The sequence below is a fragment of the Zalophus californianus genome, chromosome 2, assembly GCF_009762305.2.
Source record: "Zalophus californianus isolate mZalCal1 chromosome 2, mZalCal1.pri.v2, whole genome shotgun sequence".
In the NCBI taxonomy this organism is placed as follows: Eukaryota; Metazoa; Chordata; class Mammalia; order Carnivora; family Otariidae; genus Zalophus; species Zalophus californianus.
Window position 1 is genome coordinate 73,596,967 of NC_045596.1, and position 16,284 is coordinate 73,613,250.

Sequence of the window (16,284 nt, forward strand, 5' to 3'; positions counted from 1 at the left end):
AAGTTTTGGGGACTGTGCCCACAGACTTTGCAGTTTGGCTAACTTTGCATAGTATATCAACATAGGAAAGAAGCTCATAGTTGTCTTGTAGGTTTTAACACTTTATATTTGTATGGAATTACAGAGAATAACTATTCTAATAATTCATTTCATGGAAGGGCATCAAGGAGGTTGTGATTTGCTTCAGTTCACAGAGCTGGTTTGGTGGCTGGGTCAGGGTTTGAGATCAGGTTTATTGACCCAGTCTTTTGCATTTCCCACTGTACTGTGTTATTTAACACAAGTTTGACACAATAAGTATCATTGAATATATTTGATTCCTATTTTATAAATAAAATTATGATAATTTATGAATCAGTAAAATATTTATCAATTTCATAGTATCTTGTATACATATATAAAAATAAACCTGGAATAAAACCTAAGGCTTAATTATAGAAAAAAACTATGCCTAAAGTTACCCATTTTTCACTAGAACAGCTATCTTCATTTTTCTCTATGGTTAGTGGTTTAACAAGCTTTCAGCTAGTCAACATATGGTACATCATTATTTTTGATGTAGTGTTAGAATTTCAAATATTCTAATTGTTAGATCGTTCTTTTTCACATTACCATGTTCATCTCTAGCCAGTTACACATGGTGTAACTGTAGTATTTTATTGAACAAATGTTGCTTTTGTTGGGGATAAAACTATTTGATAAAGATTATTTTATTGTGTTGCTTCTTTGACAATGGCACAAAATGATACAGTCAGGTTTGGAATCAAGGAGATGGTATCAGTGACATTTGGTTCTACTTTGTCATGAAAATAGATACCATGTTTTCTTTTCCTTATTTTAAATGATGCTAAGAAAAAATAAGCATTTTAAATTGTTAAATTTAAAATTTTTAAATTGAGTATAGTTGATATACAATGTTGCATTAGTCTCAGGTGTACAACATAGTGATTCAAATTCTCTTTGCATTATGCTGCTCTCACCATAAGTGTAGCCACTCTCCATCCCCATACAGTGGTATTACAGTGCCATTGACTATATTCCCTATGCTGTACCTTTTATTCCTGTGACTTATTCATTCTATAACTGGAAGCCTGTATCTCCCACTCCCCTTTCCTCTGGCAACCATCAGCTTGTTCTTTGTAAAAATATGCATTTTTAAATTAACAGCAATTATTACATTTTAATTTTTATTTATGAAGTTTGCTAATTATGTAATATATTCACACTTGCTGGTTTCCTATTTTTATTACTTAATAATAAAATTAACTTTATTTCCTTGTATAGATTAAAATGTTCACACTTTATTTTAAATTTTGTGTGAATTCAGATATTGGTTTAAGATCCATAAAATTTGGGGCACCTGGGTGGCTCAGTCATTAGGTATCTGCCTTTGGTTCAGGTCATGATCCCAGGGTCCTGGGCTCGAGCCCCGCATTGGGCCCCCTGCTTGGCGGGAAGTCTGCTTCTCCCTCTCCCACTCCCCCTGCTCGTGTTCCCTCTCTTGCTGTGTCTCTCTCTGTCAAATAAATAAAATCTTTAAAAAAAAAATCCATAAAATTTGTGGTTAGTTGAATCCATATAAATGTTAACTTTCCTAAAAAATATTGAAATATGAAATATTAAAACATGACATTTGTTTTGTTATTTTAGTATTTACAGAACTGTTTATCTTTTATTATTATAAAGGGACAAATTAGCAACTCTGGGCATAGCTTTAAGAATCTCATTTTGCTAAATATTTCATATTTAAATACAAAGAGACATGATAATTTTTTAATTTAAATTTGATTAATTAACATACAGTGTATTATTAGTTTCAGAGGTAGAGTTCAGTGATTCATCAGTCTTATATAACACCCAGTGCTCATTACATCATGTGCCCTCCTAATGTTCATCGCCCATTTACCCCATTCCTCACTCCTTTCCCTCCAACAACCCTCAGTTTGTTTCCTATGATTAAGAGTCTCTTACGTTTAGGGGCGCCTGGGTGGCTCAGTCGTTAAGCGTCTGCCTTCGGCTCAGGTCATGGTCCCAGGGTCCTGGGATCGAGCCCCACATCGGGCTCCCTGCTCAGCAGGAAGCCTGCTTCTCCCTCTCTCACTCCCCCTGCTGGTGTTCCCTCTCTCCCTGTGTCTCTCTCTGTCAAATAAATAAATAAAATCTTTAATAAAAAAAAAAAAGAGTCTCTTACGTTTAAGGGCAATGTGGACGATTTAATACAATTAAAAATGTATGGACTTTTGCCCCAGAAAAAAAAAAAAAAGAGTCTCTTACGTTTTATTTCCCTCTCTGATTTCGTCTTGTTTTATTTTTAACTCCCTTCCCCTATTATCCTCTGTTTTGTTTTTTAAATTCCACATGAGTGAGATCATCTGATAACTGTCTTTCTCTAATTGACTTATTTTGCTTAGCGTAATACCCTCTAGTTCCATCCATATCATTGCAAATGGCAAGATTTCATTTTTGATGGCTGAGTAGTATTCCATTGTAGATATGTATGTATATGCGTATGTATATGTATATGTATAAAACATATATATATACCGCGTCTTCTTTATCCGTTCGTCTGCTGTTGGACATCTGGGTTCTTTCCATAGTTTGACTATTGTGGACATTGCTGCTATAAATATTGAGGTGCAGGTGCCCCTTTGGATCACAGCATTTGTATCTTTGGGGTAAATACCAAGTAGTGCAATTGCTGGGTTGTAGGGTAGCTCTATTTTCAACTTTTTGAGGAACCTCCAAATTGTTTTTCAGAGTGGCTGCACCAACTTGCATTCCCACCAACAGGAGACACATGACAATTAAACACAATATTCTCCTTTGCACATATTTATAATGACAATATATTATTTTAATGAAAAACATAAGATCATCATTCATATTTGCAAAATGTATGTTTTTGGACTTGTGGGAAGTCTTATGAATAAGGGGTGATAGAACTAAGACATATTTCTGAAAATATTTATTAAAAATATATTTTGAGCTACATAAATCCATACAGTAAATCAGTACCTAGCAAAGAGCAAGCTGTGTTTGGAAATGTTTCACAGCTGCCATGTTGAAAGGTGAAGGTAATTCTATCATAATGATTAGAGTATTGGAAAACGATACATATATCCTAGCCGCCCCTGATTATAATGTAGAATGACTAAAAGAAGAATGCAGACCAGATTGACTATCTCCTATTAATTTGAATAGTATCTCTTCACTTTTAGATCATGTAATGATCAGAGCATTTCTACTATGTTAATTACATATTTCATAAACAACTATGTAAGTCCAGATAGGATGCCATATGTCGCCTTTTGGATAAGTTAAGCCTATTTGGATAATCCTTTGACTAAAGTAGAGCAGTATAAATATACAATTAATAACATCTTTGTAATCTCAGAATTAAAGAATGTTTTAATAATTTAATAATCTCCTTTGATAGAATTCTTTCTTTTTAAAGCAATGCTTCCTTGTATGGTGACATGTCTCCGCTTCCTTTATTTTTAGCAGGATCATAATTATTATCTTTATTGCAATAAAGAAGTAATGCTAAAAGGTTATTTTAGAATGGGTTTTATGGAATGGTTACATATTAATAGAGTGATCAGAGCTTGTTTTTTCAACCTAGTAGCTTCAGAAATTCAATTTTACTATTTTAGCCAATAGCAACCAGGCTATGGAGAATTGCTCCACACTAACCAAATACAGGAGATTGATTTATTTAAAAAAATACTTTGTTTATATAAAACGGTATTTCTTTACTAGAATACAGTTATCTGTAAGGTCTGTGTAGAAAACATGCTCTGTTAGGTTCATTGTTATATCCCTAGGGTTTAGAAGATTAATTTTTGAATTATTACATTAATAACTTTTTAGTTTACTTTTAATGGGTCTAAGTCATTTGGGAGATTACATGAGTATTCAGTGTTACTGATAGATTTTTAAATGTCTACTTAGAGAATACTTAGTAGTAATTGTACTTGATTTAATATCCAATTTATTAATATTATGAATTTAGTAAATAGTATTTCATTACAATTAACCAATTCTTTTCAAAATATCCATACAAATGTTACATACCAATAAATTAGGATATGGATTAAATTAAATTTTCCATGGCCTTTAAACATTGGTTCAAATTTTATATAATCAAATTCTTCCTAAAGTATTATAACATGACAATTTGTATTAAATGCTTTGGCCATTTTTAAAGAAAAAAATACACATATTACATTAATCCCACAGACTATCATATGCTTACCTTAAAACTGGTTACTAATATGGTGATACTAGGAATTTACATTTCTTTTTATCTTTATTCTTATTACACTTTGTTGACATGGAAATTTTCATATTTCCCTAGGATTTCAAAGATATCTGAAACTATTTCAAAGCTTTCTGAGATTTTGCTAAGATTTAATAACCATGCTAGAATTAAAAGAAAAGTCATCTCTTAAACATGCACATTCTGGGTTTTTAATTAGAAAATTTTTGTCTAGTCATTGGAATTTGCTATACATTCAGAGATCTTCAGATTGAGGATACTGGCCATCAGGTTGGACTTTATTTTTACAATTAAATCTACTTGTTATATGCCCTTATGCCTTTACTTATTTATTTAAGTTCAAGCCTAGCTTTTAATTTTGTGAAATACTGGTGTTTCCTCTCAAAATGGTTTATTTTTTTAAATCCAAATTGTGTTACAAAACAGTTTCCCTGTTATTATGATATATAGTTCTGGTGTATGGACATTATTAAAAACTCATGCACTTTCATTATTACATCTTTATTATGTAGAGCTATCCAACTTTTTATCTTCTAGGAGATGAGAGACTATTTCTGCTTAGTTACGACTTCTAGATATTCCACTAATTTATCAAATGTTTGAAACACACAGTTGTGCCCTGTTAGATACAGGGTATGATCATTAGTGTTAATTAACTGCTGGACTCCTTTTCCATTTGGTTATTATGTGTGACCCATCAGAACTGATCAATATTTTCTATTCCTGGTACAGAATTACTTTTGATGCTGCTACTTTGATGTTTACAGGTCTCTCCTTAAAACAAATGGAAAGAAATATATGTCATCTTATTATAAACATACAGTTAGAAAAACAAAATATATTAACTATTTATTGGAACACAATAGAAATTAAAGAAATTTTACCCTTTGTGGTTTTTTTTTTTTGTATGAGCACCTCTATTTTTTTGTTTAAAGTTTTTATTTAAATTCGTTAGTTAACATATGGTAATACTGGTTTCACTAGTAGAATTTAGTGATTCATCACTTACGAATGACACCCAGTATGAGCGCCTCTTCATATCCTTCACGTCAACATTTCTATTTGAGTACTATGAACTCTTAGCCTTCAGCAGACTCAAGCTGTTTAATCTAGCCATAATTTTTCTTTTTCGTGTTCATATATCAGAGATTAGCCAGGGAAAAGCCATTTAGGCTTCCTTAGCTTTTCAAAACTGCCTCTGACTTTTTTTTTTTTTTAAGATGAAACTTGTTTTCTGGCAACAGAAGGATGACACAGAAACATTGTTTGTTTTCTTGCTTTTTTTCCCCTTTCCCCAAGGAGCTCTGGTTCTTTTTTGTTGGTGGATATTGGGCAGGTAGTATCTGGATTGCCCTTACGTTCTGGCTGAGGCCAAAAGTACTGTTACTGCTACTGGTCTCTTTTAAGGAGAGATCTGGAAAAGATACTATTTTTAGGTTTATGAGTTCATATTGATTTTCTTTGTTGCTGCATTTTCTCCCCTTTTACTATGAGGTTTTACCAGATTCAAAGACCCCACTACACTAACAGGAAAGTGCTTTTTAAGCAAGATAACAAAACAATTAGAATTAGTAGATTTAAGAACAATTCATCTAGATTGGTGGTCAATGGACCCATCCTAATCCAAATGTCAAGGGTCACCTGCAAAATGAGAATAAAATGGAAACAGTGCAGTAAGTTTTCCAAATTTAATTTGTTTAGTTTCTTGGTGTTACTTTCTTAAATTAAATGTAGGAGTATCAGTGGCAGGGTTTTTAAATATTTCCTTGTTAAAAAAATAAATATTTTTTTGAATTTATTTTTTCAAGCTTTTTTGGATGTATTAATGTAAAAATTCAAAATTCAACCTTGAAAAGATCATGAATGCCTTTGGACCTCTGGAATTGTTAGAACCAGGAACCAGAAGTCCTGCTACTATGACATTTTATTTTTCAGGTAGACTTAGACTGGTCTTAACTATATGATGAAATCCAAGGCCTCAGTGACGATGTCATTTTACATCTTGTAATATCTATCACCAAACAGAAACTTGTCTCATTTGTGCAGAAGGGTTGTGATCAGCAAATTTGGTTAAGATGCCCATCTTGGATCATATACCAAAGACAGGGGGTTTGGCTCATGTAAGAACCTGGTACCTTCTTCTGATAGCATAGTAAGGTGGGTTGGGCAGGGTGGTTTCAAATAGAAGAGGGAAAACCATAGAATCCTACAATGAAAAAGATGTCCTTACTGGGCATGACAAAAAAAGATGATAGTCATCTTCCTGGTACTCATTTATTTCCTTTCTTCCTTTGTTCCAACCTTCATTGCTTTCTAAATGTTGTTGAGTGTATTAGTTTGCTGGGGCTAGCATAACAAAATACCACAGAGTAGGTGGCTTAAACAATAGAAATTTATTTTCTTATAGTTCCAGAAGCTGGAAGTCCAAGATCACAGTGTAGGCAGATTTGATTTCTCCTGAATCCTCTCTCTGTGGCTTGCAAATGGCTGCCTGCTTGCTGTGTTCTCACATCATTACCCCCCTGTCCATGTTGCTGGTGTCCTAGTATCCTCTTCTTAGAAGAACATTAGTATTGGATTGGGACCCACTCATGCAACTTTATTTAAATATAATTTCTTCCTTAAGGGACTTCTTTCCAGACACATCGCATTCTAAGGTACTGGGAGTTAGGACTTCAACATACGAATTTTGGATGAAAACAAGAATATAATATTGGCCAATGAAATTCTAAATATAAGACTAAAATTACTTAGACTAATTTGAAGCTGGATAAAATAGTACATTTTCACTATAAAACATTTTTTTTTAACGAAGTATTCTTGACTTCCAGGTTAAGATTTTCTCATTTGGATAGCACTTAATAGACACTAATAATAGTGACTTTACCAAACCTCCCTTTTCTAAACTCTTTCTTTTCCACATTCAACTTGAATTATGCTTCTTTTCTTGCTTTAATATTCTATTTTGCATTTTCGAGGATGGCAGTTTATCTTTTGTTGCCTATATTTTATAACATCTTTTGATGCTATGTAAATATGCAACTTAGGCTATTCCTGCCACAGTGTATCATAAAACTGCCAGTAAACAGTTGATTTTTTTTATAGTTTAAATTACTAGTTACCTTGTAATTAATTCAATGTAATATAATACAATGAGATAATGACTATTTGTAACTTTCATTAGTAGAAAGAATCCCTTAGACTTGGGGATATTTTTTACCTTTGAAACTATTGTGTTCTATTCACAGCTACCACATGATTTTAAAGTTTAGTAATGTTTAATTCTATTTTTTTTACAGTGAGAATAATTTATTTAAAAGTCACAGTGTCCTTTCTTTTTTTTTCCCCCACAGTGTCCTTACTTTCAATTCCTAGAACTAAGGTGTTCAGTTTCCAATTGACAATATCACTGGGCTTTTTAAAATGAATATTTAGTTCTGTAAACATAAATAATTATGGTAACATTCACATCAATAGGGTAAGTGGTCTAAGATACAGTGTCATTTACTACATGCAGCATCATGTACATGTAGCATCATGTACAAAAATGTACTTTTGTTATTTCAATCTAGTCTCTAAATGTTAAATTATTGCTTTTTCTTAATATAGTTACCACCCTATCTATATACACAAATACACAAATTAGGACCTTATTCCTCCTTCAAGAATTCCTACCTCTGCACATCACTGTTTCCCCTCGATTTCTCAATATACCCTTCTGGTTTATTTTGCTATTTGCTCTCTGAAAGAAGGAAGGGAAGGGGAGGGGAGGGGAGGGAAGGGAGGGAAGGGGAGGGAAGGGAAGGGAAAAATGTAATCTAGCTCTGATGTTTATGAAAGTCAATAATTAATTTTTAATCTAATTGATGCTTATTTCTTCTGTTCATCCTTCCTAATCTTAAACATTGGGAAATGTTTAACTGGATATTCGCTTAATATCTCACAGTTGGCACTGTATACAAAATTTGTTTGAGAATTCATTAAATGTGTCAGAAGAAAGTTGTCAGATTTGAAAGATAAATATAAAAAAATAAGGTTTCAGTTCACAGACTTCTATAAACTTGAAAAAACCTTTATATCCTCTTTAGCAGTTTTAGTGGAAGTTAAGATTTTTATAATAATTCTTGTAATATTTTATTGGACAGATAATGTTAAAGCCCATGGGATGGTCAAATAATTTCTGGGATTCAGCTAAAACTTTTCATTTCTAATTTTGAGTTCTTTTTTTGCTTCATGGCATCTGTATGTAGATATTTCCTCAATTTCTCAGTGGTTTGGTCTCTAACTATTGATTTTGCTTTTCCTTTAGGATGTTTTGAATAATTTGGGATCTTGTGAACTGGATGAAGATGATCTAATGCTTGATCTAGAGTTTTTGGAGGAACAGAATCTTCATCCTTCGGGCAAGTGTTAAATAAATGCACGACATCATACAACTCTGATCCTAATCATTTAGCTTTCATTGATAAACTTTATATTGTTTAGGATGCATTCAGTCTTTTCCATCTCCAGTTTGTAGCTAGGTACCATTGACACATGATTCTGGTGATCTTAAAATCTAATATGGAAATATAAATCCAGTTGGAAGACAACTATAAAATAGGGAAAAATTAACCTATAAAGGCATTTCAAAGAAGGAAATTGTAATTTAACACATAGTGGAAAAGTTAATATTTCTCTTTTTGAAAGAAGAAAAAAACCATTACAATGCCATTTTTCATTTATTTTATATAACCAAGTGGAGGTTTTGTATATCAAGGTATACTCTTAAAAATCTTAACTGCTTCAATAATAGCCGCATAGGTTAATGTTAATGCAATAAGGTTGACCTCAAAATTAATAATTGCCAATAACAACCACAAACACATACTCGTGAACACATAAACACATACTTATAGTATAAGATAAGTAAATTCTTGTTGAATGAATGAAGAAGGGAGCCCATTATATTTGTAATAGTTTAAATTTATATTAAAGGATACATTGTCATATCATCAAATACCAAAATTACTCCTGTTAAAGTAGGTTATAGGGATTAATTATTTATTCATATTTAGATATTTGGGTACAAAGACAAACTGTTGCTTACTTTTTTTTTCTTATATGTACATCTTTAATAGTCATTTTCAAATTAAAGTAGAAATAATATGAAGGTGCCTGGGTGTCTCAGTTGGTTAAGTGTCCAACTCTTGATTTTGGCTCTGGTCATGATCTCAGGGTCGTGGGGTCAAGCCTCACATCGGGCTCCATGCTGGGTGTGGAGCCTGCTTAAGATTCTCTCTCCTTCTCCCTCTGCCTCTCCCCCCCATCACTCTCTTTCTCTCCATTTCCTTCTTTCTCTCAAAAAATACTAAACTGGAGCTTTAAAATCTTGGTCTTGGGGCGCCCGGGTGGCCCAGTCATTAAGTGTCTGCCTTTGGCTCAGGTCATGATCCCAGGGTCCTGGGATAGAGCCCTCCATTGGACTCCCTGTTCAGCGGGAAGCCTGCTTCTCCCTCTCACACTCCCCCCCCCCCAGCTTGTGTTCCCTCTCTCACTGTCAAATAAATAAATAAAATCTTAAAAAAAAATCTTGGTCTTACTGCGTATATTTGAGAAAATCAACCTGTTGGATTTTAGCATCCATATTTTTAACTTTTAAGAATTAGACATAATCTCTAAGGTTATGTCCAGTTCCAATATTTTATAATGATTTTTTGTTCATGCAGTATTTTTATGTTATAGATAATGTCACATTAAAAATTGTGAAAGAAGGCCATGTTTATATTTTACATTTTACAATGTTTATATTTTACTACTCTATATTGTAGGCTAATATCCAAAGAAGCTACTTGAAAGTTTTTTCTGGTTGAATACAAATTTAGGACAATCATTTTTTAAAACATTCTTGCTGCAGTTGATTTGACAGATAGTGTTTTAAAAATGCAGATTTTTTTCTCACCTTTATAGAGATACATTATACAATTTTATCATTCATGTGTATTTATCTTAGAAGAATTACATATAGTGAGAATGTACACCCTTTTGGAGGGAAATTGTCAATATTTAGCAAAGCTATACATGCATTTACCTTTAGATTGAAATATCCAACGTCTAGAAATTTAATCCTAAATACTGGAGGCATACATTATTTTGTATAGCTGCTTTGTATAGGGTGTGTTGTTGATGGAGAACTTTGCAATTTTGGTTTAGACTGGCAATATGTAAATCCACTAATCACTGACATCACTAAAATTGTAACAACTAAACATTTTTTCCCTCTTAATGCAATGCCCAGAGAAGTACACAGCACCACCACTCCTACTTACAAGTACTTAAATTTATTCAATTCTCTTGATTAAATTGTGATTTTACAGGAAATACTGGGATGAGGAGAGAGGGAATCCAGCAACCAAATAAGAATGTGAGGAGTTTTACAGGATAACAGTCTGGTTCCTTAAACAAGTAATTGACATGATAAAGAGGGGAGGGGTATTATAGATTAAAAGAGGCAAATGCAGTGTGACATCTTTGTTGGCACACTTACTGAAAAAATTAAAACAGTATAAAATATATTTCTGGGTCAGTCACAGAAATTTGAGAAATGACTAAATTATTACAGAATTATTTATTTTGTTGGGTATTGAATGTTTTTTTTTTTAAAGAAAACTTTAGAGAGAGGCTTGTGGTTGAAGCAATATAATATATGAGGTTTACTTTACCAACAAATATGGAAGAGGGAATGGATGAACAAAATTGAAAAGTTGTTGAAAATTTTCAAAGCTGAGCACTAGGTGTTTGGGGTGAAAGGTTCGTTCATTAATTGTAATATTTTCTGGTTTTTGCATTTTTAAAGATATTCACAATAAAAAATAAAACCAGGTAATAATTTAAAGAATTATAATGTAGCAATCTCAGTTATGTTTGGTAGGCAATCATGATGAAGAGCAAAGGGTGACTTAAAGATATAAATTTAGACCTAGCTCAATTTATTTGCTTGGGAACAAAACCAAGCATTTTTAAACTTTAATTTCATTTTTTATAAAGTAATGGGTGCTATGTACTTCATTAGTTTAGAGTAAGGAAAAAGATGATATACTAAAAACTGTAAATCTCCTGAGTCTACTTCAGGATATAGGTAGTTTGGTTGAAGCCAAAACTGGAATACCTCTTGAATCAACTGAGTTAACCAAATTTTTCATGAGGTAAATGATCTCACTTTGCCTGAAGTACAATTCTGATAAATGAAATATTCCTTAGAGTGACTTGGGTTTGTTTAATGTTACCTAATAAAATGTCTTTTGAAAACCTATTTCACTTTGGATGACACATTATAGGGTTTGAAAAAAGTCACAACTATCTGTTTATGGACATTAGCTCAGAAAGAAGAATTTCTGGTTGAATAGGTTTTATGCAATTTATATTTTTATTAAGCAACATAATTAAAGGTCTTCTCAAAATATAAGAAGCTCATTATTGATAATTGATATTGATAAAAAGCTCATTAATGCTAACCATTTTAAAATGATTTAAATAGAAGTGATTTTCAAAAGTCTGAAAACTAAAGTAATGATACCATTAAATTCTATTACTTACATTACTAAAAATCATTTGAGGGGTCAAAAAAAGTTTGTTAGGGCAAAACATTTTAATTTTTGGTTCTAGAGTCTTATTAAGGCAAAGATTTATAGCATTTTACAGTAAGGCTTAATATAATGGCCAAGGTGATTTTTATAAAAGCCCAGAGAAATATTTTTGTTTTGAAAATATTTAGTCATATATATCTAGTAATTGTCATGTGTGATGTTTATAAATTTTATTCAGTTTAACATATAATTATTAATGGTTAAATTTGCAGAGATTGAAGAAATAACCATGTATAGAAAGTGTAGAATTTCTCCTGTCCTTTTTATCATAGTCATTTGCATATAGAAGATGCTCAATTGTTCTCTGTTAATGTGCTTTTATTTAAAACATAGCTAGAAATCTTTGGCCATGTATGTAGTGAATAAAAATGGATTAAAAATAAAACAAAAATTAGTAAAGTTCAATCATTCTATTTTTTTCTATAGAAAAATCAAAGACCTTTAATTAGGAGATCTATTTTACTATATACAGTGTTTGAAACTATGAAATTAAAAAAAATTTCCTCACATTTCCTTCAACATGTATACATTGGACATTGCTCATTTTGAGTCATTTAACATATGAAGAGACATGCTAATGGACATAGAATGCATAGTAAGTGTACATAGTTAATATTCATATAATATGCATCATTGTTAGTTATGTACTACTTGCAGTATAAGGGATATGAGCTAAAGTATATCAACTAGGCAATTAAAATATCAGAATAGCACAAACAAAGCAGAAAAAAAAAACAATTCGAGTTGTGTGGCTCAAGGTGTTTGTCATAGAAATGTCCACCTACTTGCACAATTGGATGTGTATCTAGGTATTTCATCATGTTGTTAAAAATTTTGCACTTATGACCATACCTACCTTGGCAGAGATAGCTGTTGATTATTGTGGTCATAACAATTTTGGAAATCTTTTAATATGCTTTTTTAAAATTCTTTGCTATCTGTATTTTCATCTTAAAGGGGAATTGTACATTTACAGTTAGGTTTTAAAGTTTGTTTTTGACCAGTGCAGTGGACAATTTGAGTACAGTTCCACAAATCCTTTTAATATGTAAATGTATCTATGGAGTCCTAAATTAACACATTCCTTTTCTAAAGGGAGAGGTAGTACAAATAATATAGTACAAATGAATATCTGTTTTATGGTACAGTAAGTGGATATTATTATTATTAATGAAAGTAAGAAAGGACAATTTCAGTGAGGGAAAGGTATATGAATTCAAAGTGAGTTCTCAAAAGGAGACTTGCCTTGGGGACAAAAAATAAAAGCAACTATTCTGAATAATTTACTTTTGAGCTTGGCATTAACTAATTTTATCTTTGCAAATTCTAATATAAAAGCTAAGCTTTTAGATTAAAAATCCTATGGATAAGACTTCCAGATGTCTTTAATCATATTTTTCTTGAATAAATGCTTAAATGACTTTTCTGGATAATATTTTCAATAAATAATTAATATGCATTGTGTTTCAAATACCGGATTATCAATTTGTTTAATGCAAGACATTCATTTCCCCTGTGGTAAAATATTGTATTTATTGCTTTTTACTTAATAAATCACTTATAATGCATACATGACCAAACACAATTTTGATTAAAAAAATAGGAGATGCTATCTTTTATACCTTGATAAATTAAAAAATATATTTGTGACCCTTCTCACTTTTTATATTTCTCTTTACTCTCTTATTCATGTATGGTGTTTTTGCCACAAATTGAATCATGCAAGATTTTAGCAGTGATGTTCTTTAGATATACCTCAATAGTATTTTGGGGGAAAAAACAAAGTACCAACAAAATTTACTAGCATTTAATATCTCTAAGACTCAAATAAAGGAGCTTAAAATTCTCCTTACAGGGGTGGCTGGGTGGCTCAATCAGTTAAGCTTTTGCCTTTAGCTCAGGTCATGATCCCAGGGTTCTGGGATCGAGCCCTGCGTCGCGTCAAGCTCCCTGCTCAGCAGGGAGTCTGCTTCTCCCTCTCCCTTTGCCCCGCCCCCCCCCCCCCCGGATTGTGCTCGCTCTCTCTCTCTCAAATAAATAAAAATCTTAAAAAAATGTTTTCCTTACAGTGAAATACATGTTATGAACTGTACAGTCTGTCAGAAGAAAAATACCAGCAATATATTTTTCCTTATTTTTCTTTATGTGGTTTTACATGTTTGGAGGATTTTTTTTCTATTCATTTAAGCATCTTGCAAAGTAATAATCATTTGAGGGAAATAGAATAATGATAAAAGAAGATATGAAAAATAAGATGAAACTACAAGTGAGGTTGGCACACAAAACGTATATAGTATCGTTATAGTGAATAGAAGTGTTACTTGGAATGCTTTCCTAACATATGTGAAGAAGGAAACACAACCAGTTGCATGATTAAAAATATATTCCATCAATCATTCAGTCAGCCAGTCAATGCATTTTATTAAATAGTGAATTTTTGTCACTAAGAACTGAAATATATTTTGCTCACATGTCTTTATATAAGATATAAATCATTGATACCAAGAAACAATTTCTTCAGCAACTCCTTTTAGTACAAGCTGGTGGCATCATGCTACCAATTCAGGAGAAACAGTTCTAAATGGTGACATCAGTATAGCAAAAGCTAGGAATTTTATGAGGATCTTGCTTAATCCAAAAATAAATTCAGTTCCTTGTACATATTAACATTCCTCGGTAATTTTAGCATTGAAAACAGTTGATGTAGATGCTGTCAATCATTTTCCTCACCTTACTTTAAGGTAATTGCCATAAAGCCCAATAGAATATCTAATGTTGAGCAATGTTATTTCTTGATGAGTCCTCCAAAATGAACTGTTTGCAAAATGTTATGCTTATGTGACTAAATAAGATAAATCATAATGCCAGTTAAATATTGGACAGTGCATAGTGTTCGATAAAGAAATAAGAATAAGAATTTGAGTTTTTTTTTCAGAACGTCTAATCTTTAGCTATTCTTTTCCATGGTGAGCTAGAATAAGGGCACTCTTCTATTTAGACTGTTGGCAGTATTATCTTCAAATAATGATGTGAAACATGCACCTAACTAATTTGACATTGAAGCATCATAATTAATTAAATAAAGCTAAAACGCATTTTGGTGTTACCTGGTTGGAACATATTCATTAAAATGCCATTTTTCCAATTCTTTTCTTGGCTACTAGGAGTTCGTTGTGCATCAGTTTTACCAAGCAGTAGTGGAAATCCAAGTTGATGGAAAGGAAAGCTATAGCCTGTGATGAGCTATGCTGTTTTTCTAAGCTCTCTCAAGTTAACTCTCACAATAACTCTCTGAGAGGAAATTACATCATAAGATCCATTCTAATTAAAGAAATGACAAATTAATATCAAAAGGGAGTAGGCACTTTGGAGATAGACATATCCAAGTTAACATTCCAGCTGTACTACAGTGACCTTGGGCAAATGGCCCAATTTTTTTTAAGCAATGTTTTTCGTTTGTAAAATGACAATAAAACTATTTCAAAATATCATCCTATCTATGTAGGAGACATTTATATGCAAAGTGCCTTTCACAGTTGCCTAGAATAAAATAGGAGCCCAGTACAAGTTGGTTACTTCTCTTGACATCTTAAATTCTTCATCATAGTTTGTCCAATCATTGGTATTTTTTTATAGTCCTTAATTTCTTAATGCTTCGTCATAATTATATATTGTTTTAAAATATGCTTTCTGATTTTAATTTTTATAATGTAAACTCTGTGTATCATTTTAAGTGATGTTTTGTTAGGGGCGCCTGGGTGGCTCAGTAAGTTAAGCATTGGACTCTTGATTTCGGCTCAGGTCATGATCTCAGGGTCTTGAGATTGAGCCCTGCTTCAGGCTCCACACTTAGCAGGGAGTCTGCTGAAGATTCTCTTTCCCTCTCCCTCTCCTCCTCCCTCACTGCTCGTGCACACGTGCCCTCTCTCTCTTTCTAAAACAAATAAATAATTTTTTAGAAAAAATAAGTGATGTTTTGTTAGTACTAATTATTCAAAAATTAATTAAGGCACTTTGCTTATAACAGGTGGTACATTTCTTTGTGTTAAAACCAATGCATTTAAATGCATGGAAACATTTTTTCCCAGATATTAGTCAAGTGTCTCAAATACCATAATATATCTCAAATAGTAATTGTAGGAGAAATAATAAATTTCCAATGTTAAATATTTTAAAACTTATTAACCCAAATCATTAATGTTCAGAGAGAAAACCAGGTTGTTACTTTGTATTGTATAAATTTGGTCTTTATAATTTGCAAATGAGTTACTCAATTGAAAATATATTTTTCTTATTTACTACTGTTTGATAAAAACAATACAGTGGTCATTTGGATGATTGGGTGAAGAAATTTTATGTTGTTTTTGTTAGTTATTTTGG

General features: G+C 32.1%; 1 protein-coding gene across 4 annotated transcripts in view; it reads left to right on the forward strand.

Annotated features, from left to right (window-relative positions):
- Nucleotides 1–16,284, forward strand: part of CCSER1 (coiled-coil serine rich protein 1) — a 734,167-nt gene that overhangs the window by 236,178 nt on the left and 481,705 nt on the right. For all 4 annotated transcript variants that reach the window (XM_027600507.1, XM_027600509.1, XM_027600508.1 and 1 more), the window contains exon 4: nt 8,589–8,682. In XM_027600507.1, the coding sequence (XP_027456308.1) occupies nt 8,589–8,682 (94 nt within the window). The remainder of the gene's footprint in view (nt 1–8,588; nt 8,683–16,284) is intronic.